At 40.1% G+C, this 26,789-nt stretch overlaps 1 protein-coding gene across 2 annotated transcripts; it reads right to left on the bottom strand.

The window, feature by feature from the left end:
• On the bottom strand, positions 1-26,789 carry cacnb3b (calcium channel, voltage-dependent, beta 3b). 2 transcript variants are annotated; one of them, XM_035953739.2, is made up of 14 exons: positions 26,592-26,789; positions 13,727-13,846; positions 12,178-12,300; positions 11,921-12,042; positions 11,620-11,672; positions 10,741-10,760; positions 9,721-9,801; positions 5,980-6,038; positions 5,678-5,778; positions 5,380-5,531; positions 3,908-4,003; positions 3,650-3,820; positions 2,633-2,680; positions 1-2,541 (listed from the first exon to the last, which is right to left on the bottom strand). In XM_035953739.2, exons 1-13 carry the CDS (start codon positions 26,628-26,630, stop codon positions 2,651-2,653), a joined length of 1,167 nt encoding a protein of 388 aa, XP_035809632.1. In that variant the 5' UTR covers positions 26,631-26,789; the 3' UTR covers positions 1-2,541; positions 2,633-2,650. The 2 variants fall into 2 exon arrangements, with proteins under 2 accessions (XP_035809632.1, XP_023137995.1); XM_023282227.3 differs by lacking the exon at positions 26,592-26,789 and adding an exon at positions 18,085-18,425.

Genomic DNA, 26,789 nt, shown 5'->3' with positions numbered 1-26,789 from the left:
ATATATATAAAGTTTTATCTAAAGAGGGTACTGTGCTCTGTGTTTCATCAAGTAGAAGTTATGTATCTCAAACTAGGTCCTTCAGAAATGAATGTGGGTGTCGGTGGAAGCAGTCTTCACGGTGGTCCTAAGTAAGCAGTGCATCATTCAAAACAGAGCGGACGTTACATTTAAACACATGCTTTCTGAGGCGCTTAATATAGAATCGTGTGCTGTGACTAAAACCTTTCTACGTTCTGTCAGCGTTTGTGCAATTTTGATGATAATAATTATAATAACAATAATATCTGCATATTGAATATACAGTATTTACAGTTAAGCCTTGATAATGCATAATGTAACTGGTTATGTGGGTCATACTGACTTAGTTTGTGTGAAGATGGTCCTAAGAAGCCCTTCTGATGGAACAGGAATACAACATGTCATGCACGTACATTTGGTTATTTACATGTGTGGTACGGTAGCTGGATTCTGAAGTTTAATATGATGCGAGCAGCAGCGTTACTGTGAGAATTTTAGTGCTTTTTGAGATGCATTTATTTTTATGGGTACTGTAAGATGTAAAATAGAGACAATTGATGGCCATGGAAACTTTGAAAATTGTACATATTCCTAATTTATGTGGATATGTATGCATATATATGGTATATCCTGCAGTTTGGCAAGAGACTAAGCAGCGAATATAAGACCTCTATTAACATAAATACATCACCAGGGGCTGCGCTCATAAGCTTCATGCTGATTTTAGCTGTTTTTGTAACAAAAATAATGACATAATCCACTACTTTGATTAGGAAGCAACCCTTTACAACCTGTTGATGTGCTCAGAGACCTTCAGCGGAGATCAGATTATCTCAAGGATGCATTCACAGCCTCTTTTCTTTCATTGAGCATCTTAATTCTGATGCTCCACTGGGAGTCTACAGTCACACCAGCAAGTTTAGGGAGGAGTGAAATGTAAATGAGATGCTAAAAATCAAACATGTTACTCACTGAGTAGCTTTGGGTGATGTTTTTATTTTAGTTCAATTATTACTCGACAGATATTGTGAAGTAAATCTATTTAATGATGAGTTTTCTTATAAAGTCATCTTTTGTTTGTTAAATCTCTCGCTAATTTCTTGTTTTGCTCTCCAAACGCTGGAAAATATACGAAGACAGTTAAATGCAACTATTGTTTTCAAAAAATAATGTACAAAACCTGGTTAAAATCAGAAATCAGGATGGAGTATTTAGAAATTATGTTTTTGGGTAGATTAAAGTTTGTCAGAAAGAAGAATTTCATTCATTTCTTGGGGATAAGAAAATTATATTACAGTGCAATAACTGATTCGTGATAAATTATATTACTTTAAAGCTTTATTTGTCTGGAATCTGTGTATTATTTGTTGGAAGAGGCCTCTTGTCTCCTAGAACTGTAACTGATATTGAATAGGTTACAAGATTTGCCTCCAGGAATCTGCAAACAAACCAGTTATTGTAAATAATCCTTGCTAAGCCAATGGACCAGCATTTATACATTCACAGCTGTGATGAAGATGCATATAAACTGAGTGTGCTTCTTATACATGGGGTTTTGCATTACTGTTGATATGTGATCAACTATACTGAGAACCAAGATATGAATTATAACGAATAGTACAGATAGTTACTGTAAAAATGTACGTTTAAAAAGGCTACTGGATAAACGGGGAGCGAAAGCAAACGATAAAGGAAGAAGAACGTTTTTATGTTCCTTGGTGACACCGTGACGACTCCGATTGTTGTGCCTTTGAGAAAACATTTGGCTAAACATTTGGAATGACAGCTATGGGGAGCTGTGGAGATGGAAGACAGAGAATTGATTTTCTGTTGCTCTCCGTCCTCTTTGGCTGGAGAGGGAAGTGAGGTGTATCAGACAGAAACCCTGCATTGGGAAGATGTTCCTGTTTTTGTTTCATGCTATACTGAAGGCTCTGATTTGCTACAGCACTGTATGCTGACGTACTCTGACTTCACAGGTGTGTAATTTCTCTACAGTGAGAGCTGAGCCAGCCCATGTGTGTGTTGGACGGCTACTTGGAACAATCATGGGCTGGCTCAGGTGGGGGATGTGACTTCCAGTGTGAAAGCAGGGAAGGACTGTAAGGTCGGGGTGGAAGGTAGGGTGAGGGGCAGGTGGTGAACGGTGACTGCACTGCTGTTCTGGTCTGTGGTACCAGAGTGTGTGCAGCTGTACAAAGCGGCCCTGAGTTGTCGCGTGACGGTGGGAGCAGGGAGCTCTGGCCGAGGGGGCAGCAGTGAGGCGGAGGCTCCTCTGTCTTCTGCAGCGCCGGTCAGATCTCCTTCCTCCGGCTCTTCTCCCCATTTTGGTTTCTGCTCTTCCTCCAGTTCACCAGCCTCCTGCTCTTTCTCTCCGGAGGCTCATTTCTGTTGCCCCCAGGTGGAGAAGGTGGTGGCTGGCTTTGGAGAGATGAGGGCTGCTGCTGCCCCCTGGTGGCGCCCTGGTCCCTGTGCTCTATGACTTCCTGGTCCGACGCCAGCCGACAGCACAGGCTGCTCCTGTAGGGAAGCAGCAGGCACATTTTATTACAAGAAAACGCCAACAGCAGAAACAAACACTCAACAAAGCATGGAAGTCGTTTCTTCTCACCTGTGTCTGCTGCAGTGCTCATTCTATCAGCTCCTGAGTCTCAGAAAACTAGTGTGAACACAGAAGGCAGAGAAGATGTAGTTTAGCAGTGCAGTGAAAATGTTAATATGGATCAATAAATAACTGAGGGACTTTTGAAGTCCATGGTATATATCTTGCATACATTTTTATGAAAAGTAAAAAACTAATGTTTTTATGTTTATTATGATCATATCTTTACAAATTCCATAATTATTTATTATGGAAACAATCATTTATTAATTAAATAATGATTGGATATCACTAAAATGTCAACTAAATAACCGTCCCAATTTAATAACAACCACCTTCTAATTAGCTAAACAATAATAAAATGAGATTATTCAAAATACTTTGCTTATGTTCTTTTTATTAGGTTGAGATAATCATGACAGATATTTCTTTTTTGCCAATATATCAAATTTTATGTGGAAAATAACAAATTGTATCTGTGTCCCAGAAATCACTTTCAACTAAGTTCCCCATCACAAAAACACCTCTCAAGGAAGTGTGTTAATTCCAGATCACATGACCTGCTCCACATGATGTCATTTCCTCCTGTAGAAAAGACTGGCAAGACTCCAAGGCTTTCTGAGTTATTTAATATAAAATAGTGTATGAGTCAAGTGTGGATTTATGGCATGTCAACAGGTTTACTACAATATCTTTAGAAACAACTTTCAATTTCAATTTTACTCAATTGTATATATGATATTTAGAAGAATCTTTGTGTAAAAATGCCATGTAGTTATCCAAAGTTGTTTAAATCAATCCAACTGGACTTTAATTGATTTAAACAACTTTGGATAACCCTGACCTGGATGAATGAGAAACTACACAGACATAATGCCATGTGGTGTTTGGTTATAGGTGGCCATGTTGACTTTAGGTCTGAAAACACCAAAAATATCAACTATGATACCTGTCAGCTATGTTACAAAAAGTCCAGCAATTATATACTGACCCTTGTGTAAAGCATCAGTTGTTTGTTTGTCTCACCTGTTGGCTGGAGTTAGCTGAAGGTGGGGTGATCACACTTTGGTCCAGTAAGGGGTTGACTGGGGCAGAACAGGGGAGATGAGTAGCACGCCAGTAGATATCCAGATACTCAGCGAGATGGTCGCACGCATCTTCCAGCTGATTCTCATCCAGGATGACATCAAACATCTCCTGATGAAGATGAGAGCATAAAAGTCACATCACATCCAAAGTCATCTCTGAGTGTTATGTTTGTGAATGTCAGGCTCAGTGACCTACAGGTGGACACTGAGCCAGCTTGTCTCCTGCCATCATCTGGACGTTGAGGTGTTTGCTTTGCGACTTCCCTCGAGATTTAATGAGCCTCTGAAGAACCTGTGAGACAAGCCAGAAATTAAGACATTTAAGCAATTATAAAAGCTTCCTATTTAATCTTATTCAAGTAACTTATGAATTCTAAACTTTATTCCCCACGCTCCTTAACCCTCCTGTTGTCCTCATTTATGGGCACCAAAAAATATTGTTTCCTTGTCTGAAAAAATCCAAAAATTCAGCAAAAAATAAAAAAATTCCCCAAATTTCTGAAAACTTCCAAAACCTTCAGGAAGAAAATTCCAATAATTCCTTAAAAGTTTCCTTTAAAAGTTTTATTTAAAAAAAAAAAAAAAAAAATCCACCAGATATGGCAAGAAAATTCTTGTAAATATTTTTAAAAATGAGGAAAAATCTTCCAAAAAAATCCTAAAAATATCTAAAGTGATTACATACACATCAGTAAAATTTCTACTATTTTCTCTAAGAACATTCACAAAAAAATCAACCAAAATCCAGCGAAATTCGCTGGGTTTTGGTTGATTTTTTTTTTTGTGAATGTTCTTAAGAAAGACTTTTAACATTTCTTTCTTTCCACCAAAAAATGTTGAAAATGTGGACATCAAAAGTTTCACTGTGAATTTTTTTTCCCCCCACATTTTCAAACTTTAAAACAAGTCATTTTTGACCAGCAGGACAACACGAGGGTTAAAGTTTATTTTATGTGTGGAGGAGGGTAAATTTTAAACTCCATCCTGTATGGAAATACAAGCAACATATTATATGCAGCACATCTTTAAAATGTTAAAAGAAAATAAAAAAATAAATAAAAATATAAAGTTCTGAGAGTCTTGTTTTGCCTAACTAATTCTGTCCAAAAGCCAAAGACATTCAGTTTGCAGAGATATAAAACAGGGGTCATTCCATCTCAAACCATACAGGCTCTTCTGCTCGACCATCTCTGATTTGCTTGAAACTTAACAGAAACTACGGTTAAAATGGTGTCTGTGAAATTTTAGACTGATTCATCAAATGCTTTCTGCCAGAAAATATTTTAAAAATCGCAACCTACTTTCAGCACGTTTTTTCGCACATTGAAATTTGAAGATATGATTAAACCACAACGTCTCAAGAACAGTTAAAGATGAACGTGTGACATTTTCACTGTGATTTAACTGAGATGTTGAGCAGAACTTGCTCTAAGAATCTGATGAACTGAGAGAGAATGCCCCACCTTCGAAACCACACAGGAGAAGCTGAACACAGGAAATATTGGATTAATTCTTACTTAAATAAACAACCAAAATGACAAATCAGTTATCAGAATATTACCCCACTGACTTTCTGCTCTATATTCAATCAGCTTCTACTAGTATATGAGTAAAAACACGAGTCTTCCACTGATTTCTCAGTGAAGGTTGTGAGGGCTGCAGTTGTACTTTGGGTGAGGAGACTTTGACGTAGACGATGATGGGAGCCAGGGAGGTTTTGAGGAGCTGCGCTGGATGGTTGATGGTGTCTGCATCAAGGACGACCAGCTGAAGAGACTTGGCCAGTTCAAAGATCCTCTCGATCTCACTCTGGACCTCAGCTGTGAGCGAAACAAAGACAGACGAGGAGCCTGTATGAGCCACTTTAAGTTTCGTAGGGACTCGACTTTAAAGAGGCATCTATTCTTAGCAAGTACTAATCTTTATTTAGCAAAGAAACATCAAAGACAACTGTTTGATCACTCACCCAGACTGGAGCGAGTGTTGGATCTCTCCATTATGGCCTTCTTGTTCAGCACCGAGCGCTTCGCCAGTGACAGATCAGCAGTCACCCGTGTAATAGAGATCCTAGGGAAGAAGCGTCTTATCGCATCACATCCACAACTGTTCCATTTCAAAGGAGGATATGAACTTGTACTCTCTTGCAGCTAAAAATAAATCATCATCATCATGTGTCCTATGGACCATGAAACGTGAGAAGCAGAGTCCCATGAACAGCTCAGAAACAGTATTGTTACTAGAGAGAAAAGCGCAGACATCTGTACCCACCTGCCATCAAATCGGTGCTTTAGGAAGTCAAACAAGGCTTTCTGCATCATGTCTGTTACCTAGGAGACAGGCATGAAGAAGAAAAGGTACAGAGGAGTTAGGAGAGACAACTCCATACATGCATATTTAGTCCTATGGTATTTCTTATGTTTAATTAGGTCAATTCAAGTCTTCCTTCCTTTCATTTACAAGCACGACAAATTTAACACTGAGAACTTTCTATAATTTATACTGTAGCTGTAAATTTATCAATGGTCCCTTTTAAGTGCAAGTTTATTCATATAGAGTATTGCTCAAGAATTAGAACTTCTCCTCAGAAGGCATATTTTATATAATTCCTTTGCTTCACTGTATTATTGGTGCATTTTTCAATTTAGTACATTTATCACTTCAGTACATTTTTCACTTTTTTCTGTGCATTTTTTGCATTAGTAAATTTTTCAGTGTATTTTCACTTCAGTACATTTTTCACTTAAGTACATTTTTCTGCACATTTTTTCACTTGCTTTAGGACTTTTTTCGGTTCATTTTTCACTTTAATAACCCACTTTATTGTGCATTTTGTACATTAGTATGTTATTCTTGTTTTTATTTTTACTTTTCTTCGGATATTTCTGCTTATTTGTATTTGTGGTCTCTTTACTCTTTCTGCTTGCAACTGCAACAATAGAATTTCCCCTTGGATCAATAAAGTATTTCTATTCTATTCTATTCTATTCTATTCTACTACTGTAACTGCATGTTATAAAGCATTTATTCAGTGATTATATGCTGCTTATTAATACTAAATAAGGTGGCTTAAAGAAAGATGTTGCTCTGAATAATAATGAAAGCATCTTTTTTTTACAAGGTTACAATGATAAATTTGTAATCACACATCCACATGAGAATGCACACAATCATTCTGGCACATTCACGTGTTGCACAATTTAACAGGGCGGAGAAGACGTTAAAATTTTTACACCAGTTACGTTCTTTATGAAGGAAGAAGCGACAGAAACGAGCCTCATTAAAGTCGCCCTTCCGTTTTCCTTAATGTTACATCACTTAGATGTTGTACTCTGCAGAAGGATGTGTGTGCAGATTTTGACATAAGAAGGCGGTTTTCAAATCCATCATGTGTGTTTACGTTAAATCTCAGTGTATTGTACAAGGATCTTCAGCGGAAGTAAGAGTTTTTATTCTGGTAATTGAAGTTTTTGTGAATAAAGAGCATACAGGACATAAAGAAGAGTATATTTCTGTGTGTCATGTGTGTCGGAGGGATCTTTAACGACAGACGAAGTGCTGGCAAATGTTTGCATGTGCTCCGTGAAGATGAAGGGAAGCAGGCTATTTTCAAACAGTCCTGAAAAATGGATGGTCTTTGGAATAGAGGATGAAAGCACACAGTGGTGCTGCTCTTCCACAGCGCAATAGAGAAACGGAGAAAACGGGAGAAAGTAGGGGAGTGCGAAAGAGGAAAAGGGAGGGGAAGGTGACGATGTTGAAGAACGATGGCGAGCAAATGAAAATATGATGTACACAAGAGGCAGAGCAGGGAGGAAGAGAATGAGAGGCAGGCTGGCGTTCACCACTGGAGCATCCCCAAAGCACTTCACCAGAGCGGTGCATAAATATTTCACACACACACAAAACCAACGGCTTGGCTTGCAGCCGCTGTAGCCACAGAGGAGAGGAAATGTTGAAATGCACAGACACTCTGTTCAATTACATGCCTCACATTTCAACATATTCACCCAGAATCACCGGAAACAGATGAATTCTGGGGAAATTCTGAGATTAACGCAGTGTTTTTTCCCCCCCCATCTATCTCATCCATGATGATAACGTGTGACTCTGTATCACTCAAATGGATCTTAAATGCCTGCTGTGTTACTATAATTTCATCAGGATGTGACTGCGATGCTTGGTATAAGTGTTAATGGGATAATGGAGCTCAAACCACATGAGCGCTGCTGGATCAGAGAATACAGTCCAGATTAAACTGGAACAAACAAAGGCAGTCCAGAGAGAAGGAGACCAGAAACTGAGCTCAAATCAGGCCAATATGCTCAATGTATAGCTACAGCTAATTTTCATTATTGACCCATTTATTCACTGTATATTCTTAAATTTGTCTAATCAGAGTGGAAAAAAAGACTTAAAATAGTAATAAATGCCCATTTCGGATTACCACAGCATTAATTAATGCCTCAGAAAAGCTTGTTTTTCTTAGAAAGGCTCTGTGGGTTGTGTTTATTCACACTGGTGTTTTGAGCTGTCAGCACTCACTCATGAAAATGCCAGTTTGCTATTTAAACACAAATTACCGCTGAGGCTGATGGGAATATCAGTGCTTCTGCAGCTATTTTGTTAGAAGTATTTGATGAATTTAGATTTTGATCTGATGATGGAAGTCGATGAAATGTCAGTAAAGCAAAATGATTGCAAGTCTTGAATGTTACATTTTGGAATAATGTTACATCACCTGACAAAAAGTAGAAGGATCTCCATGAACGAGTGAATTCCCTGGAAAGCCTGATCCATCAAGAAATAGCCAGAAAATTGAATTTTTTTGGAACTGAGGTGTTTATTACCCCTTTTAACAAAATCCAAAAGAAAAAATTTGCGATATCATTTTGTTCATGATATATTTTTTAATTAAATTTGATATATTGGGCGGTTTTGGCAGCTTTTTTTGCTCACAACAATCTAAAGCAAAACTCCACTTGCTCTAGTCTGTTAATTAGCACTGAATGAGCTAACACTTCATAACAAAAAAATAATATGATAATAAATCAAATTAAAAGAAAGAAGAAAACAACAAACTGCAGGGAGCTTTGTCTCCAGTAGACTCTCACACTGAACATATGTACTAATCCCACTAAATCTGCTCTATCTCCTCCTCATCCTCATCTTCTAACTGCTCCATGTCACTGTGTTTCCATCCAGTATCTCCTTGATGACATTTTCAATGTACTTTCTTTTTCTCTCTTCTTCCTCTAGTCCTTACGACATCTAAAAATTGGTCAATATAGCATAGCGATTATGATTTCAGATGAATTGTTATTGTAAAAATACTCAAAATGCATTTCATTCATTGATTAAGTTAATTAAGTCATCAAAATAGTGATGTGTGCTTGCATTTTCATAGGTATAATGTAGATATTACAAAAATGTTTCATGACAATTCAGGAAAAAAGCACTTTATAAACCTAGAGTACCAAAGTTAATTGAAATATAAACTATGAATTACTTAGTAAATATGCATTCTTTCAATGCAGAAAATATTTATTTTAAAAAATGAGTAACAATTTAGAAGTTATTTTTACCATTACTTCTTGAAAGTTAGCAATGACTTTCCTGAAAAACTGTGGATGAGTTCATCAGAGTAGCAACTTCACCTGCCTTAAGTAGAATGATAATCCACAAAGGAGGAGAATATATGTATCAGGTTACATACAACAGGTTTTTAAGGAAACTGTTTATCATGTTGATGAGATAGCGGTCTCAGAGACTCATTTATCAAACATGATATAAATGGTTTTATGAGCACTAGATATTTGGCATTTTTATTAAAATAATAAAAAATGAAACAGCTCATTTATTAAATCTAAATCAAATAAATGCACAGGATGAGTTTCTTTTCATTAACTACACAAATCATTCTAGCAAGTGCTCCATATGTGACCACATCCAGGGTCTCACTCCAGGCAAAACTTAAACAAGCAGAACCAAGCTACACTAAAGTTGATTCACCTCATAGCCTTTCAGCGAAGGACCCACCAGCACCACCGGTCGCATGGAAGGAACCACATCATATGGAGGCACATGTTCAGTCTGCACAGGCCACAAGCACAGACATAAGGCAGAAGTTGAAAAAAAATACAGATACGTACATACAGATTAACAGCAATGCACAATAATTCATTACATGTAGCAGTTTATGGATCAATATATAATCGAGGGACTTTTGAAGTCCATGGGATAGATCTTGCATACATTTTTATCAAAAGTAAAAAAAAAAATGTTTTTTTATTTTTATTATGATCATGTCTTTACAAATTCCAGAATTATTTATTATGGAAACAATCAGTTATTAATAAAAAATGACTGGATATCACTAAAATGCCAACTAAATAACCATCCCAATTTAATAACAACCACCTTCTAATTAGCTAAACAGTAATAAAATGAGCTTATTCAAAAATTGTTTTGATAGTGTTCTTTTTATTAAGTTGAGATAATCATGACAGATATTTCTTCTTTGGCAATATATCAAAATTTATATGGAAAACAACAAATTGTATCTGTGTCTGAGAAATCACTTTCAACTAAGTTCCCCATTACAAAAACACCTCTCAAGGAAGTGTGTTAATTCCAGATCACATGACCTGCTCCACATGATGTCATTTCCTCCTGAAGAAAAGACTGGCCAGACTCCAAGGCTTTCTGAGTTATTTAATATAAAGTAGTGTGTGAGTCAAGTGTGGATTTATGGCATGTCAACAGGTTTACTACAATATCTTTACAAATAACTTTCAATTTCAATTTTACTCAATTTTATAAATAATATTTAGAAGAATCTTTGTGTAAAAATGCTATGTGGTGTTTGGTTGTAGGTGACCATGTTGATTTTAGGCCTGAAAATAGCAAAAATGTCGACTATGATACCTGTCAACTATGTTACAAGAAGTCCCACAACTATATATTGACTCATATATGTTCTTGAATAAACTGGTAAAATGAAATGAAACACACAGGAAGATGCAAACATACCTGTTTCTGCTTCTGTTTGGCTTTTAGAATAAACAGAATGAACATTAACCAAACAGGAGAAATGTTAATAAGAGGGGAATAAGTTTTAAATTCAGTCTAACATTTAAGGTTCTTTGAGGATTGTAGCTTTTTGTTAATTGTGCGGTCAGTTCTCTGATCTTACTCCAGCGATCATCTCTTAGTTTGACATAAAGAGGAGAACTATATTAACCCTCGTGTCGTCCTGTGGGTCAAAATTGACCAGGTTAAAAGTTTGAAAATGTGGAAAAAAAATAATAAATTTCACAGTGAAACTTCTGATGTCCACATTTTCAACATTTTTGGGAAATCTTTGAACATTGTCTGGTGGAAAAAAAGAAATGTTAAAAATGTTTCTTAAGAACATTCACCAAAAAATCAAACAAAATTCAGTGAATTTCGCTGGATTTTGATTGATTTTTTTGTGAATGTTCTTAAAGAAAATATTAGAAGTTTTACTGATATGTATGTAATCTCTTTAGATATTTTTAGGATTTTTTTGGATTTTTTTTGGTCATTTTTTGAAAATACTTACAAGAATTTTCATGCCAAATTTGGGGGATTTTTTAAAAATATAACTTTCAAGGGAAACTTTTAAGGAATTATTGGAATTTTCTTCCTGAAAGTTTTGCACATTTTCAGAAATTTGGGGAATTTTTTGGCTGAATTTTTGGATTTTTTTCAGACGAGGAAACAATATTTTTTGGTGCCCGTAAAGAAGGACAACAGGAGGGTTAAGAGTAAGTTCTCGCATTATGTCTGAAGGCAGCATTTGAGGCCAGAAATAGTCCCCGTATGCTAATCTGACCCTGTGAGGAGCTGCCGTCCCAGCAGACAGACACAGCAGCAGGAGCTCCTTACCTGCAGATGGAGGGGTGGACCTCCAGCCTCCGGATGAAGCGTTCCCTCCTTTCCTGCGGAGCAACATAATGCAAAGCTTCATTATGCGTGAACCCCCCGAGGAGGCAATTTAGAAAGAAGGACTTCGAAAACAGAGCAACACATGAGCGAGAACTGGTTGTGTCTTAAAAAAAAAAAAGTTTTCAAAGAGACTGCTGCAGAGGAAGCTGGCAGAATTAGGGCAATGGAGTGTAAGAAAAGGCAGAAATACAGAGAGAGGAGCGATAACGAAGAGATGTCTCAGAGCTGCGTGACCTCTGACCTTGCTGCTGCTTTCTGCTCTTGTTTTATCCTCATGGCCTCCAGTTTTACCGGGCTCGGGATGAAAGTGATGTCTGCGCCTTCCTTCACCAGCCGACCAATCCACCAGTCATTGTTGTATTTCTGTGTGACAGTGAAGCACATCGACATTATGACTCAGAAGCTGCAGGATTTGTTGACATAGATCGAGTTTATTAGGTCTTTGTTTGCAAGTAATTTTAGAGTCTTGAATGAGTTTTGAATTTTAATGCCTTTCACCTCTTTTATGTGCAGAAAGTCTTTGGTTTCAAAGTTGATAGCAGCACCTTGGACTGGACAATCTTCATCAAGGGCGCCGCAGTAACTTACGTTGGTTTTCACTGCAAATGCTACGGGTTTAGACTGTGGGAAGACAAAGACAGTAAAAAATATGAATGAGATGAATGGCAATATACAGTATCATGCCTTTAATACTCTCATCCACACCCATATCGCTGTGAGAATGATAAACAGACTGTGACCCCTTCCCATCCCTACACACATCCACATTCAACCTTCTCTATGACAGGACTGCTGCTCCTTATGTGAATGGTTCTACATTTTGTAAATTATAGTCATTATGTGTTTTATTTGTTTTTTAACGCTCTTTTTAAAGGTTTTCTTATATGACATTCCTTGCACTGTCAACTACTACAGAGTGGGCCATAAGTTTCCATGCATAGGAAAATGTATAATGTATATTGTTTTATGTTTCAGATACCCTAGAAGATGCGTTTGACGCTATCTTTGTGGACGCTTGATGGCTAAGGTGTATCAGGTGAAGATACGAGACATAAATAATTATTAATAACCTACTGGTCCCACTAAGTCACCACAGCACACAACCGTTTAGGCTCGTATGATATTCATTCACCGGTACACAGCGCTCCCAACATACTGTCTGAATTTTATTACCAGTTATATATGTAGTATATTTAATGCCAGAGCCTTACATCATAACAGTAAACTATGAATCAGTTTCAATGTTGGCTTGTACTTTCTACATATCATCTAGCTTATCATACGCATATCCAACTGTGTGTTATATGTTCTTGTTCCCCACGCCCCTCTTCTCCCATCCCTTCCACCCCTCCACCCTCTACCCCTCTACCTCTTCTGTCCCTCTCAACCTGCCGGCTAGCAGGAAGATTGGTCCCCCCACATAAAGAGCTGGGTTCTGCTTAAGGTTTCTTCCCTGTTAAAAGGGTGTTCTTCTTGCCACTGTCGCCTCAGGGCTGCTCTGGGGGTTCAGGTGTATAAGTTCTGTAAAGCATCTTGAGACAATCTGATCTGTAATTGGCGCTATATAAATAAAATTGAATTGAATTGAAATCATCTCAAGGAACATATCACCAATGCCATTACAAGCATAACTTCAACTGTGCTAATGCAAGTTCATCAACAGTGGAAAACACGTATTAATATGTGTTTTTGAAACAATGGTAATCATATAGAGCACATTATATAAATAAAAACAGTTGTCCAACATAAAATGTTTATTTTTCCTATGTATGGAAACTTATGGCCCACCCTGTAGTGAGAAACAGCATTTCATTTCAGCCTGTGTATTGTAAATACCTTGTGAGAAATGACAGTGAAGGAATCCATCCATCCATCCATCCATCCATCCATCCATGTTGGTTCTACAGATTCAGCAGCTTACAGCAAGATTAAACTGCTTGGAATGTAAGCTTTCAGTATTTCATGACTCAGTACTTTACTTTCTGCTCCTCAGCACCAGAAGGTGAATCTAAAGACCAGCTTTGCCCTTTGACCTTCCTGCTCTCACCTTGGCTCTCTCCAGCTGCAGCTGAGCCTGGCGCTCGGCTTCACGCCGAGACGCCTCCTGGTCCTCCTCCAGGGACAGGTCGGAATCAGAGGGTCGACTAGTGTAGGAATCGGCTGAACCCTGACGGAAGAAGAGAGAAATGAGTGCAGCAGGCCAGTCAGAGAGGAGTTAAATCCACCACATCACCTCGTAGCAGCTGTTCAGAACAACTCAGTAACCGCCGACTTATAAACAAATAGCTCCGATGCAGCTCAAACAGATCATCTCCGTCTCCCTGTGTGTCTCTCATGTCTTCTGCTTGTTCACCCGTCTCTGTGGCTGCCTGTCCTTTCCTGCAGCTTTCCAAAGCAGCTGTCTCAGGGGAACATGTGCGTGAGTACTGCAACACTAACAACCAGCACAGCCTTGTTGTCTATTTATCCACTCAGCCGGGCGCACCATGTGTTGGCAAAAGTCCAATCTTTAACCAAGCATGCTGATAATGCCAGATAATTCTACAAAATCCAGCTTCACATCCATTTTCTGAACATGTCACAGGCACAGGTTGTGGTATTACACTGTAAAAAAAACTGTTATTTAAACGGTAAACTTCCAGCAGCTGTGGTTGGTAGAACGCTACTGTAAAACATGTCACAACGGGAAAACATTTTCTTCATTTACATTAAAGAAATGTGTTGATACTGTTGATTTTACGGTTAAAAAATGTGCTTACTGTAAAAAAAAATTTAATGTTTAAATTTTTTTGTTGTACTAGAACATTTACATGAAATGCCACATAAAATAAAGCTTGTGTGACCTGTTATAAATATTACAGCATTTTTCCATTATCAGCACAACAGTTAGTGTAATTAACGTTTAATGTGTGTATTTTTAGCAATAAATTTATATGCTGTTATGCAAAAATTCTGGCTATAGCTGTCATAAATATTAAAGCATATGTCTGTTATTAACACAAACGTATACTTTTGTATTAAAAATGGATATATGCTTTAATATTTTTTAATTTGACTGGCACAAACTGTATTTTTTACATGAAATGAATGCAAAATTGTTCCTTGTTGTAAATTTTACGGCATGTTTCCATTATCACAACAGAATGTACATTTAACTGTGAAAATTTGTATTCTTATCGAGAAATAAATGCAAAAATTACAGTACTTAATGTTATACACATATTAAATAACTGCAAGAGTAGTAAAAAGTATTTTTTAAGAGAAAAACATACTGAGTTTTCTCCTGATTAACATATTTACAGTGACTGAGTGTTATATAAACTTGAATCAAACTGTTTCAGAGACAGTTTTTCCTCCGAAAATTTATGAGCATTATTTACAGTGTAGAGTTGTTTTCACAAGATAGATACAAGCTCTTTTGTTTTTATGCTCTGAGTTAAAATTGTGCTTTAAATTTCAGTGGAAGTTACAAAAAAAGTACATTTGCTTTTTCGATTTTAACAGTTTCAATTGCAATAAAATTCATCATTTCTGTCATATGTTGAGACATTTCTAGAGCACCAGAGCTTATGATTTATATAATAAAAAATGACATTCATATTTAACACAGCACAAGCACAAACCAGCTTTACCTGAATACAGCTGCACACACAATTTCCTATTTGCACCGATGTTAATGTAGAGCAGGAGCTTAAATGTCAGCCATGAAATAACCACATCATATCGCTAAACAACACACACACAAACGCACACAAACGATATAAAGCATGTCCTTTGCTATGAATTTTCCATGATAGAATGTACAATGTAAACAAGAAACACCCACACATACCACACAGAAAGACACAGAACCCGCTGCCCTTTCCAAACTTTCTCCGTATAAAACTCTCAAAGTTCACATCACAGATTCTACTCTCGTCCTCTCACTTCATCAGCAGTCCTCTCCTCCCCAGTGGCTGCAGTCCCAGCTGGGCGTGAGGCTGGAAGACTCCTCACATCCCAGACAGGAGCTCCCACGAACGACAGCCAAATATAGCTCCATGACAACGTCATCCCTCTTTTTTTCCTCCTCCTTCACCTGTCTCCTCCTCTTCCTCCTCCCCACCAACTCCATCCCTCCTCTGCTTTTCCCCTGACCCCCCCTCCCAAAAATAAAAACCCAGTGCAGACTTAGTGGAATTCATTTGAATATCAAAGCCTGCCAGAGGTGGAACAGAATCTGAAGAGTCTACCAGCAGAAGAAACAAAACCTAATTAAAGCCCATAAAGTTCGGCAGACAGTTGAAGGGGAGAGACGCTCTGAAGTGCAGACGGAGTCTCATTAGCGCGCAAAATCTATTCCTTGTCATACTGATTGCACTGATATTGTCAAAACTTTTTATTACTTCGACTTGATGAATAGAGACGATGCAGCACCACTGCTTTTCCTCTGTCATTGTCCAGGCCCTCAGGTTCTTTGCTCAAACACGACACTGCTCTGTTTAAAACCACATGGAATCCAAATGAAGCCAGGAAATGAAAAATTATTTTCTTTGCTGTCAAGTTGTTGTTTACTCATGCAAAACTTTTAGAGATTCACATGGCAGATGTAGAGAATCAGAGATGAAGAGTAACATGCGCTGGTTCCCTTTACATACAGGATTTGGCAGCAAAAGTCTCACTGAGTTTGTCAGATAAATGAAGTGTAGTGTGATGTGATTACAGCAAAGTCAGTTTATGTAATCACATGATAAATAGTGAATATTTCATTACCAGCTGCAGCGTGTTGCTCCTTTTGTTGCCCCCATTTTTGCTGAACTGCATCCCAGATTTTACCCAGATCTAAAAAAAGATCTGCTGTCTGAGCTTATGAAACAAAAAGTGACAGTAAAGTGAAGATTTAAACCTTTTCTATAGCGTGGGAGGTTTTAAGCAATCTCATGTAACCGGATTAGACCTCTGGATCTTCTGTCTAAACTATCTCTCCTCCTTCTTTTTCCTTAGTGCCTTTCAAAGTGCTTCATATTCAGGTACAGGCCACTTACTATGTCGTTCTCACAAGCGACAAGTCTGCCCCTCCCATGGTGACGTGTCGTTTGAAGTCAAACATCATGAGAGAAATTTCAGACTGTTTTCTGTTCTCTATGTTTTGTATTATTCTAAATGTGCACAAATTAAGAAAACAAATAATTAGCTAAAACCACTTTAACAGATAATGAAATCCATGTATCACATCTTCCTCATTGCATAAATATTGGGGTGTGGATATTGAAAGACACGCTTTTAAGCTTCTGCATCAATATGAAACTAGTGTAAGACCAAAAATCAAGCCACATCATCAGATTCCATGATATATTTCACCGCAGCACAGGCTCAGACAACCTCTCTCTGTCTCACTCTCACAAAACCATCTGCTCACAACACAATACTGGGATCAATAGTGGAATCTAATATAATGACAGACACACAGCTCTCAGTGTTGGAGCAGCATTAATGTGTCTGGGAAAAATCACAACCCGCTGTGTTTTTCTGCCTGTCTTGGCTTCTAAAAGAACACTCGCAATACAGTCGTCATCTCCGAGGAGAGGAAAACGAGGAACAACGAGGGAAGCGAGAAATCAGCTCACATGCTGGAAGTCCTATTAGAGACTGAAACATGAGATAATGACACTGTAGCAGTTGGAGAGTCTCACCAGCAGAGGGAAGCATCCCATCCTGCCTGTATCAGAGAACCAGCTGTGAATGACACATTGACTGCTTTCACACATTCAGTGGCTGGTTGTTTATACTAAAACTTCCTGTTTGAGTAAGGTGGTAAAACACTTTGCAAGCAAGTATATATAGATGCATATATATGTGTGTATTTATTAAATTATAAATGTTTATTTACTTCATTAGTTGTTGTCTTTTTTCAAAAATCAATGGCATTTTTTAAATATTACAGTGGTTTGAACCTAATAATACAATTCAAAAAGCAAACATAGCTACAAGTGGCATAGCTGCAATGTAGAGACAGGATTGACTTCATAAAAAGACAGGATGTAAGATTCCTTAACAACATAAAAACCATGATATTCAACAGATGTGAGCTTCCACTCCAATGCAGAGCTGCAAAGAAACCTATGGAGAGCTGAGGTACACACACAAACTGCATGTGTACAGTACAGTATGTCCAAAGAAGGTGAGGAGAAAAATGAGGGAGGAAAGAGAGGACAAGTGGGGGGGATGCTGGGAAAGTGAGAGAACCAGAATAGACTTCTGCTGAGACAAGAGTGAGTGGGAGGAGGAGGAGGAGGAAGGGGGAAGGGGGGAAGGAAAACAGAAAGAAGATGTCTCAGAGCAGACAGACAAGGGACTCACGGATGAAGAGGCTAAGTTTGCATGCGGAGTGATTCAAATAAAAGGGGGGGAGCATCAACAGCGTACCTTGTTACAGATGAGTCCTGTAGCGCTCGAGTCGGAGGCAGACATGATTCTGCTGCCAGCGCTCTCTTCCCCCCATTGCAGGGGGAAAAAAACGAAGCGGAACCCTCCTCCCTTCAGCCCGTGGTTAAAGAGGGGAGAGAGAGAGGGAGGCGTGCTCAGCCTAAGTGCCTCACTACCATCGCTGCGCTGCCTCAACAGTCATTTCCTATACAAAATTGATGCCCTGACTGCAGCACTGGTGTGTACACGCCTGCATGCTGGTCATCTTTGGTGGGTTTCTCTGGCTTCGAGCGAACCCTCATGTAAGAAAAGGGAGATTTCCTCTGGTGATGCGATCTCCTCTCCTCTCCTCTCCTCTCCTCTCCTCTCCTCTCCTCTCCCCTCTCCTCTCCCCTCTCCTCTCCTCTCCTCTCCTCTCCCCTCTCCTCTCCCCTCTCCTCTCCTCTCCTCTCCTCTCCTCTCCTCTCCTCTCCTCTCCCCTCTCCTCTCCCCTCTCCTCTCCCCTCCCCTCTCCTCTCCTCTCCTCTCCTCTCCTCTCCTCTCCTCTCCTCTCCTCTCCTCTCCTCTAATGTCTCCTCTCCTCTCCTCTCCTCTCCTCTCCTCTCCTCTCCTCTCCTCTCCTCTCCTCTCCTCTCCTCTCCCCTCTCCCCTCCCCTCCCCTCTCCCCTCCTCTCCTCTCCTCTCCTCTCCCCTCTCCTCTCCTCTCCTCTCCTCTCCTCTCCTCTCCTCTCCTCTCCTCTCCTCTCCTCTCCTCTCCTCTCCTCTCCTCTCCTCTCCTCTAATGTCTCCTCTCCTCTCCTCTCCTCTCTCCTCTCCTCCCCTCTCCTCTCCTCTCCTCTCCTCTCCTCTCCTCTCCCCTCTCCCCTCCCCTCCCCTCTCCCCTCCCCTCCTCTCCTCTCCTCTCCCCTCCCCTCTCCTCTCCTCTCCTCTCCTCTCCTCTCCTCTCCTCTCCTCTCCTCTCCTCTCCTCTCCTCTAATGTCTCCTCTCCTCTCCTCTCCTCTCCTCTCCTCTCCTCTCCTCTCCTCTCCTCTCCTCTCCTCTCCTCTCCTCTCCAGCATTACACCCCTTGCAACATTTTTCATACATTCCTCTTATGTCAGCTCCTGCTTTAGAATATCAAACCTGCTTGGTATGGTGTTTACTTCTCTCATTTCTCACCGGGCAAAGAAGCAGAACTTCTATAAATAAGACAGAACAAAGACCGAGCATGAATGCTAAGTGATTCTAAGGGTGTCAGACAAGGAAAAGCGAAGAAATAACCCAGTTTGTGATCGTCACTACTCCGCCAACCAGCATCCCTCGTCATTGTAGATACAAAAACAGCAAATGTGGGGCACAGAGGGCGTAAAGTTATGGCTGACAGGGAGATACAAAGAGAGGTGGACATGAATGAAGAGACAGAATTAGGGAGAGCAGATGAGTAGAGGAGGGCAGGGCCTGTCTGCACCATCCTCCTGACAGGAAGGTGATGCATGAGCCTACAGAACAGAAATGCAGCGGTGAGTCAGCAGGCAGCCATCTAGAGTCCATCAGATGTCTTAATAAGCCAGCGGAGAGGTCTCTATCGTAGGTCTCATTGTTCCTGGCAAGCCGGGGCTGCATGCCTGCACTTCAGGTCGCCCCGGGCACTGAGGACCCTACTTTGGGCTCCATTAATGCTGGCAGCATGCGTGCTCTCTCACCCTCATTCAGCTACGGCTGCTTAAGAATTAAGTGCACTCTACCGAGGCTTTTAGCAAAAAAATGTCTCTGGGCTACATTTCTGCGTGGCTTTTTGAAATTAAAAGGGAAGCGAGCGCACACAAACACACAGTCGCACGCATTATTGTAGTTATTGCGACAACTCCCAGATGCCTCTGGTGCAGAGAAGATGTGGCGACTATATTTTCATCATTAGTGCTGCGCAAGAAGCAGGCGTTCAGTAACAGAAAGAGAGCTACAGACCAAGAAAATTGTGCTAATTTGGCACAGACGGAACTGAAACAAAAGGAAAAAAAGATGTTTTATAAATGTTTAATGGCATTTCATTTGTCTGTTTTGCCAATGTTAGTTCTTCAAGGGTTTCGTCTTCCGTTGAAGAATGATTAAGCTCAGAGGAGCAAATAAATAAGAATTACGAAAAGATGAGTGAGGAGCACTTCTAGACCACTGGAACAACATCAACAGGACAAGACATTAACATGAGAATCTTTTCCTTTTTGTTGTTCAGATATTCTAAATATAGATCCTCTCCTCTCAGACTGGGTTTGGCAGTCGGGAGAGGAGATAGCGAAGGATTGTCGAAGTTCACTGAGTTTTCATGAATTTTCCCAAGAAAGAGCAAAGCAGATTTGAGACTGGCTCAGCTGCATTCACTGACACCAGATAGCCCATCTGAATGCGAACTAAGTGCCTATATGGAAAACAAGAAGAGGCAGCCTCTGAGACTTGTCTCCGATCAGCCAGCAGCATGTATACTGTCTCTGAACCAAAGATGGATTTGTTATTTTTTTCTTTTTTGTGTACACTGCAATGCAAGTGTGCTTTACAACGACAGCTTTATATACTGAGGCTTCACACGGGCCTCCACAATAAAAGCAAGAGGCAAAACATGGCTATAGGCTGAAAGCTTGATGTAAATTTTGGACAACTCTCATTAAGGAATGGCTATATATAAAAGTTCCTAAATATCAAATACCATCTTAAACTTTACCATAACAATCTAACATTATGTTTAAACCTAATTCCCCAATAATGTGACTAAACATAAGAAAGACCTGAGCACATACTCGATTTTCAGTGCTACAAGTAGATTTTTTTTTCTGCACCATAGAAAGTATTAAGGTTTGATACCCAGCCCTTTATTTTTATTTATTTTTTTTGCTGAGCACTGCAAGGCCATGCAGGGCAGCCATGCTTTTGTCCTGTAAGCAGCCGAGAAGCTCTGCACCAACTGGGAACAAGTGGCTTCTGAAAGAGCACTTCAGAGAAAACAGAGTTCCAGATCTTACCACCAAATGTGAAGCACAGAAGCTTCGCGGAGAACTGTCCACATCTCCAGCCTTTTAACGTGTGCAGTGGCAGCAGAGGCAGCATTACAGGGAAAAGGTGCATCATTCAGAGCCAGAGGGAAGCGCAACCACAGTAGGGCAGAGTGGATCAATATGAGAGCCACCCAGATTGATACTCCATACTGTCCTTAGCAGCTCCACCCTCCTCCCGCTCTAATGTTACCTCAGGATACTTTCTCCCTGTCAGTAACAAGCCCTTGGCAGATAAGCACTCACAAGTTATTTCAACACACACTATACAACAGTTTTCTGATCAGAGACACACAGTTTCTTGCCCTCATGAAGATTTAAGAACAAAATGCATCTTGTTTTGTCCAACTGCACAGTCAAGTGCAGCGAAAGCAACGATGGCAGTGTAAAGATGTGAATCATCGTGGACGGGCTGACAGGGAAGCTGGCATACAGCGGAGGAAGAGGAGCGGGATGCAGACAGCCTGGACAGGAATCTCTATCTTTTATCCATGCTGTCAACTTGGTCTTGCCGGCTATGCTGTGCATACTTAGGCTTTCATCCCTCCAGGGATCCCTCAACCTGACTTCACCAAACTGCTTCAAAGCACAGAGAGGCTGGAGCTAACCCACATAAAGCTGTGTACCTACGGAGCAGCGCAGAATTGCACAGTGCGGCATCCTTCATTAAATCAGATGTGTTTGTTAGAAGATGACCTGATTTAGGCTCTGGGGTTGAGATAGGCCTAATTGGTGCGTCTTGACTAGTGAGCTGAGCTAACTGAGGGAATGTCAGACTTATCAATATGTAATGGTGCCCTACATATTCAAACATCCCAGCTTTACATTGTTAAACTGTGTTTTTGTTCAAGTTTTCAACCTTTTCTGTGTCTACGCAGTGTTGGTTTACCAAAATAAAAGTCCTTTGAGAGTAAAGATTGCAGCTGTTACAGTTAAGAAAGCCAGATGATGAATACAGGAGAACTAGGAGGAACAGAAAGATGTCTTACATTAAACCAGCTGTAGGCATAAATGAAAGAGCATATATTCATGTGTGCAAACTATTTTCTTGTCTTTCAGTAAGTTAAAAGCAATAACACTAAGGCACGGTTTCTAAACAGGAACTCAAAGAAGGTGGAACTGGAATCTTTGGTCCTCTTAACATTGCTGGTTCATCAAATTTAATCAAGGCATTGCACACTGATGCACACACACACACACACACACACACACACGCACACACACACACACACACACAAAGCACTTGGCTCCTCACGGGACAGGCTTTTAGTGCTCTGTCTCATGCAGTATTTAATTGACCCCACACAGGAAGCCTAGCGGTCCCAAATGCACTCCTTCCCCCCACCGACAGTGAAAGCATGAGCGCCTGCGAGTATGCCAACCACCGCTCCTCTGTCACACAGCTGCACTAAATGCCATTTTCTGCTTTAGTGCAACTCTGACTTTCCACAGTAATGTCAGTGCTGAGGCTGAGGAATCTGGACACACATCAAATTTGCTCCAAACACCCCAATGTAGATGAGAAATCCGTCTCCTGCGCAGCTGTGTACAGCAACTCCATTTCTCAAACTTTCAGTCCAAATTAGCGGAGCAGAGTTGACACATTTTTCCCATTTCCACTGAGTAAACCTATGTCTTTTCACACCATCTTATCAGGTATTCCTCAGAAAGCAGGTAAAAACCCATTGTTACAGGTTTATAGCAGCTACCTTTGCAATTTGCAGCCCAGAGATTAGATGTAGAAGAGATAGCAGCGTACTTACTCAGATGGAGGTAGGAGAGCACACTCCCCGTCTCTCTCGCTCGCTCTCTCTGCTAGGCAGTCATGGTGTTCTCTCTCTCTTGGGTAACACTGAAGTGTACTGTAGCGTGCTTGTAAGCAGTCTATCCCTCTCGCTTTCTTTACACCCCCCTCCTCCCCTATTCTCCACCACTCTCAGTACACAACCCTTTGCTACGTCAGTGAAGCTTCTCTCTGCTCTGCATATCATCCTTCCCACCCTCCCCGTTGCTCTGCTCTCTTCCCTTCATCGCTGCCTCACCTGCCCAATGGGATGCTGTATCGCATCCTGAGTTCATTCAGGACTCTATCGTGACAGACCGCTGTGCTGCTAAAGATGACGTCAAGGAGGATGGGGTTTGGATCTTACAGCAACAATCAGGCTCAAAAAAACTGTAAGATCACAAGATAGGAAGGAAAAATGAATGATATAGCATCACTTTTGGATTTTAGTCACTTCTCAGCATCCTACAAAACTTAATTGCCAAAAGTATGTGGACATCCTCACATTACGTCCATTCATGACTGCTCCAAATCCAAAACAATGTGCATCAACATGCTGCCAAACAAAAATAAGAAACCTTTATGGATAATTTGGGGTTATACTGAAAATAACTGTTTTTGCTCAAACCATCTAAAATAGCCAAAGAGTAAAGCTCTACAAACACAGCTAAGTGGACAGAAGTATAACTCACAAACACAAAGGTTTCTACAGTCCTGTCACACTTTTTTAGTCAAGGTGGATTTCAACATGTCAAAAGCCAAAAGTTTAGAGACGGGAGAAAGTGTGGTGGTGATGAGGGAATAAGGGAGCGATGTTGGACATGTGGAGGCGTCCCCAGTGCAGCTCTCTGTTCACCCAGTGTGTTCTGTAGATGTCATGGCTGGCTGTACTCTGACAGCTGCTCAGCTGCAGAGTGTATGCCTTATAGATGTGCAAAGATGCGGATGCGGATAGGAATTTTTCTTCTTGTTATAGTACAAACCAACCGTACATCTGATGTAAAGAAGGATGCGGCTGCTTTATGTGCTAATTTGTGCTCAGAACGTCTTTCATGAGAGAAGGTGTAAAATTATCAACACGCATCTAAAAACCAAGCAGTCTGACACCATAAAACCATGACTCTGGGTGATGTGAAAATCTACAGCAAGGCTGAGATTCATAATTCATAGGATTGGTTGCAGGAAACAGTGAGGCAGAGGAGAAGAAAATAGGAGAGAGAGAGAGAGAGAGATGGAGGAGGCATCCATTTGAATTCTGCATGAGCAGAAGATGTGAATAAAATATGAATGAATGAAGGTTGGAAAGTTAAACTCCACTGTGCTTTGCACTGAGCAGGAGAAAGGCAGAAAAAAAAGGCGAGAGAGCAGCTTTAGGAGCTGCACCCAAGCATTGAGTGCAGATGTCTGTCAGTCTGTCCCATATGAGGCGCCTCCGTGGGCAGAGCTGCTGCTGGTGCATTATGGATGAGGGGCTATTTTAAGGCACTGTGTTTTGATTTTTGAGAGGAGGGAGATGACACCTGGCTGCTGCCAAATCCTTTCATGAGGTTTGTACGGTACTTGATGGGTTCAGACATGCAGGTACAGACTGTGTTCCAACACTGACTTGATCCCTATTTGAAGTGTACACACCAAGAGGAGGGAGGAAGTAAACAGACTGGGACGCCATTGAAGTGAGTGAAAGTGTCACCAGGCAGCGCTGCACACAGACACAGTGCTTCATATGGTGATAAGGCACACGCACATCTACCTGACATAATCTCTGGTGAGGCTGTTCACTGAGCAATTCGTTTAATCACTGCACAGAAAGTTTGTTAAAGCTGATCGTGTAAATATTACCATGAACATTAAAAAAATATAAGGCATTACTCTGTAGTCACAAAAAACATGCTTTCTGCTTGATAATATTAACAGAGAGGAGATTAATATTTGAACAGATGACAGTGGTTGTGTCGAGCATGAGTATGTATACATTCATCATGTGCTGTGAGCTTCAATATTTCACATATTTTACTCATAACTGACTATATGAAAGAGTAATTAATAATCCTTGGACTAAATGAAAGTGCCCTCCACATTAGTGAAATAGAAATAGTTGAATATTTTTATGCACCCAGCCTCCATTCTTGAAAATTTAATTGACTGAGCTGTTTGATAAAAGGTTATTTTAATCTCTGAAGAACTATGTTAGCATCTCTTTTCAAAAAAAAAAAAGGAAAAACAACAATAAAATCAATGGAGCTAATCTATTTTTTAGGTACGTGTCTTACTAAATACATCAAGTAAAATGGCTCCAGCAATTTCTCAGACTATGTTGATGTTTTATTTAGAAGTGCCAAACCGGCCTCAGCGAGATGCTGGAGAGACTTTTAACACTCCGGCATGTGAATCTAGTGCAGAGAGACTGACTGGACTCCCTGCAGTTTGCCCACCAGACACACACTGAAGCAAATGATGGACCTTTTCCCTGCTGGCTGGCTGGCAGCTTGTTCAAAATCGCGTGTCTTGACTTTTCCATCACCTTTAACACAGTCCAGACCCTCTGGGTGGGAAACAAGCTCATAGAGGTGCAGATGGATGCCCTGATGGTGTCCGGGATGATGGATTATCTCACTCAGAGGGCACAGTTATTAAACCTTTGGCATTTGTGTCCACTAGACTATATATAAAAATATATGAATATACAGAAAAATTCATATATATCTGTGTCTTCGGAAATCAAACCTGCAGGTCATTTTAATGTTCGATTTAAGGAAAAAAAAGTCAAGCTTGCTGGGCTTAAATAAGTGTTTGTCTTATAGGATGAAAAAGAAAGAAACTACATTTGGATGAGAGGTTTTGTGAATTACTGCAGTATTATTTCATCAGATTTCACAATAACAGGATTGTCTGCTCTCTATTCATGAGCTAAATCTGGATTGAATCATCAAGAGAGAATTATTAAATTAGTAAATTTAAAAAAATGAGATTACAGTTTAACTTATTCAAATGAATGTTTCTCTTTTACATGTGCAATTCTCTGTATTTTTGACTCTAAATAAATTCAGTATTTCTTACTTTCTATATATCCTTAAGGTTGTTGCTTGAGATCGTTCTTGTCCTATTTTCTAACATGCATTTGCAGATTTTCTGATGAAAAAAAGTGTGATTAGAATAAAACCTGAGGCTGCCACATCCTCACATCCTCTCATGGATTCCTGATGTTGCTGTTTTGCATCATAAACTTTACAAGTATGCAAATTCAGACTAACTAAGGCACAGACTATATGCTAGACTAAATAAAGCTGAGCTGTGCATTCCATCTGTACAGACATAGAACCTGGCCACAGCTTTGACAAAAAAAATAATACAATCACAGAGAAAATACTCTTGCTTATGCAATTATTCTCTCATTACCAAATCAAAGACAGACCCACAGTCCATCTGTTGCTGCAGCTGACGGGTTAATTTGGTCAAAAACGCTTATTATGGACGTTTTAAAAGCTCGTCTGTGTCCAGTTCCTGCTGGAAGGCTGACAGAACCAACACAGACTGAAGTGAAAGATTCCCGGTGAGGTCAGTCCGTCTGATTTCATTATCGGCATCCCAACAGGGAACCCGAGTCCATCGTCAGCGCGCAATTTGTGTCCGAAACCGACAGCGATAAACTACTCGACGCACAGTGACAGCCACAATCTCACCAGAAAAACTGACAATGACCCACCTCGTTAAGCAGAAAGACGCTGGAATTGGTCAGGGACATCCGCAGTTAACGGGGATCTCGGTCTCCACAGCCCAACCTGGGTGAAAAAAAAAGAAAAGAAAGAAAAGCCAGTTTTTTTTGTTTTTTTTTAACAGTAAAAGGCACCGGATCAGCGCGACTCATCCAAACATTTCACCCCCAACAAAACCCAGAAGAGGA

The sequence above is a fragment of the Amphiprion ocellaris genome, chromosome 8, assembly GCF_022539595.1.
Source record: "Amphiprion ocellaris isolate individual 3 ecotype Okinawa chromosome 8, ASM2253959v1, whole genome shotgun sequence".
Taxonomy (NCBI): domain Eukaryota; kingdom Metazoa; phylum Chordata; class Actinopteri; family Pomacentridae; genus Amphiprion; species Amphiprion ocellaris.
The sequence above is the reverse complement of the archived record's forward strand: the minus strand, read 5'-3'. Positions and strand labels throughout refer to the sequence as shown.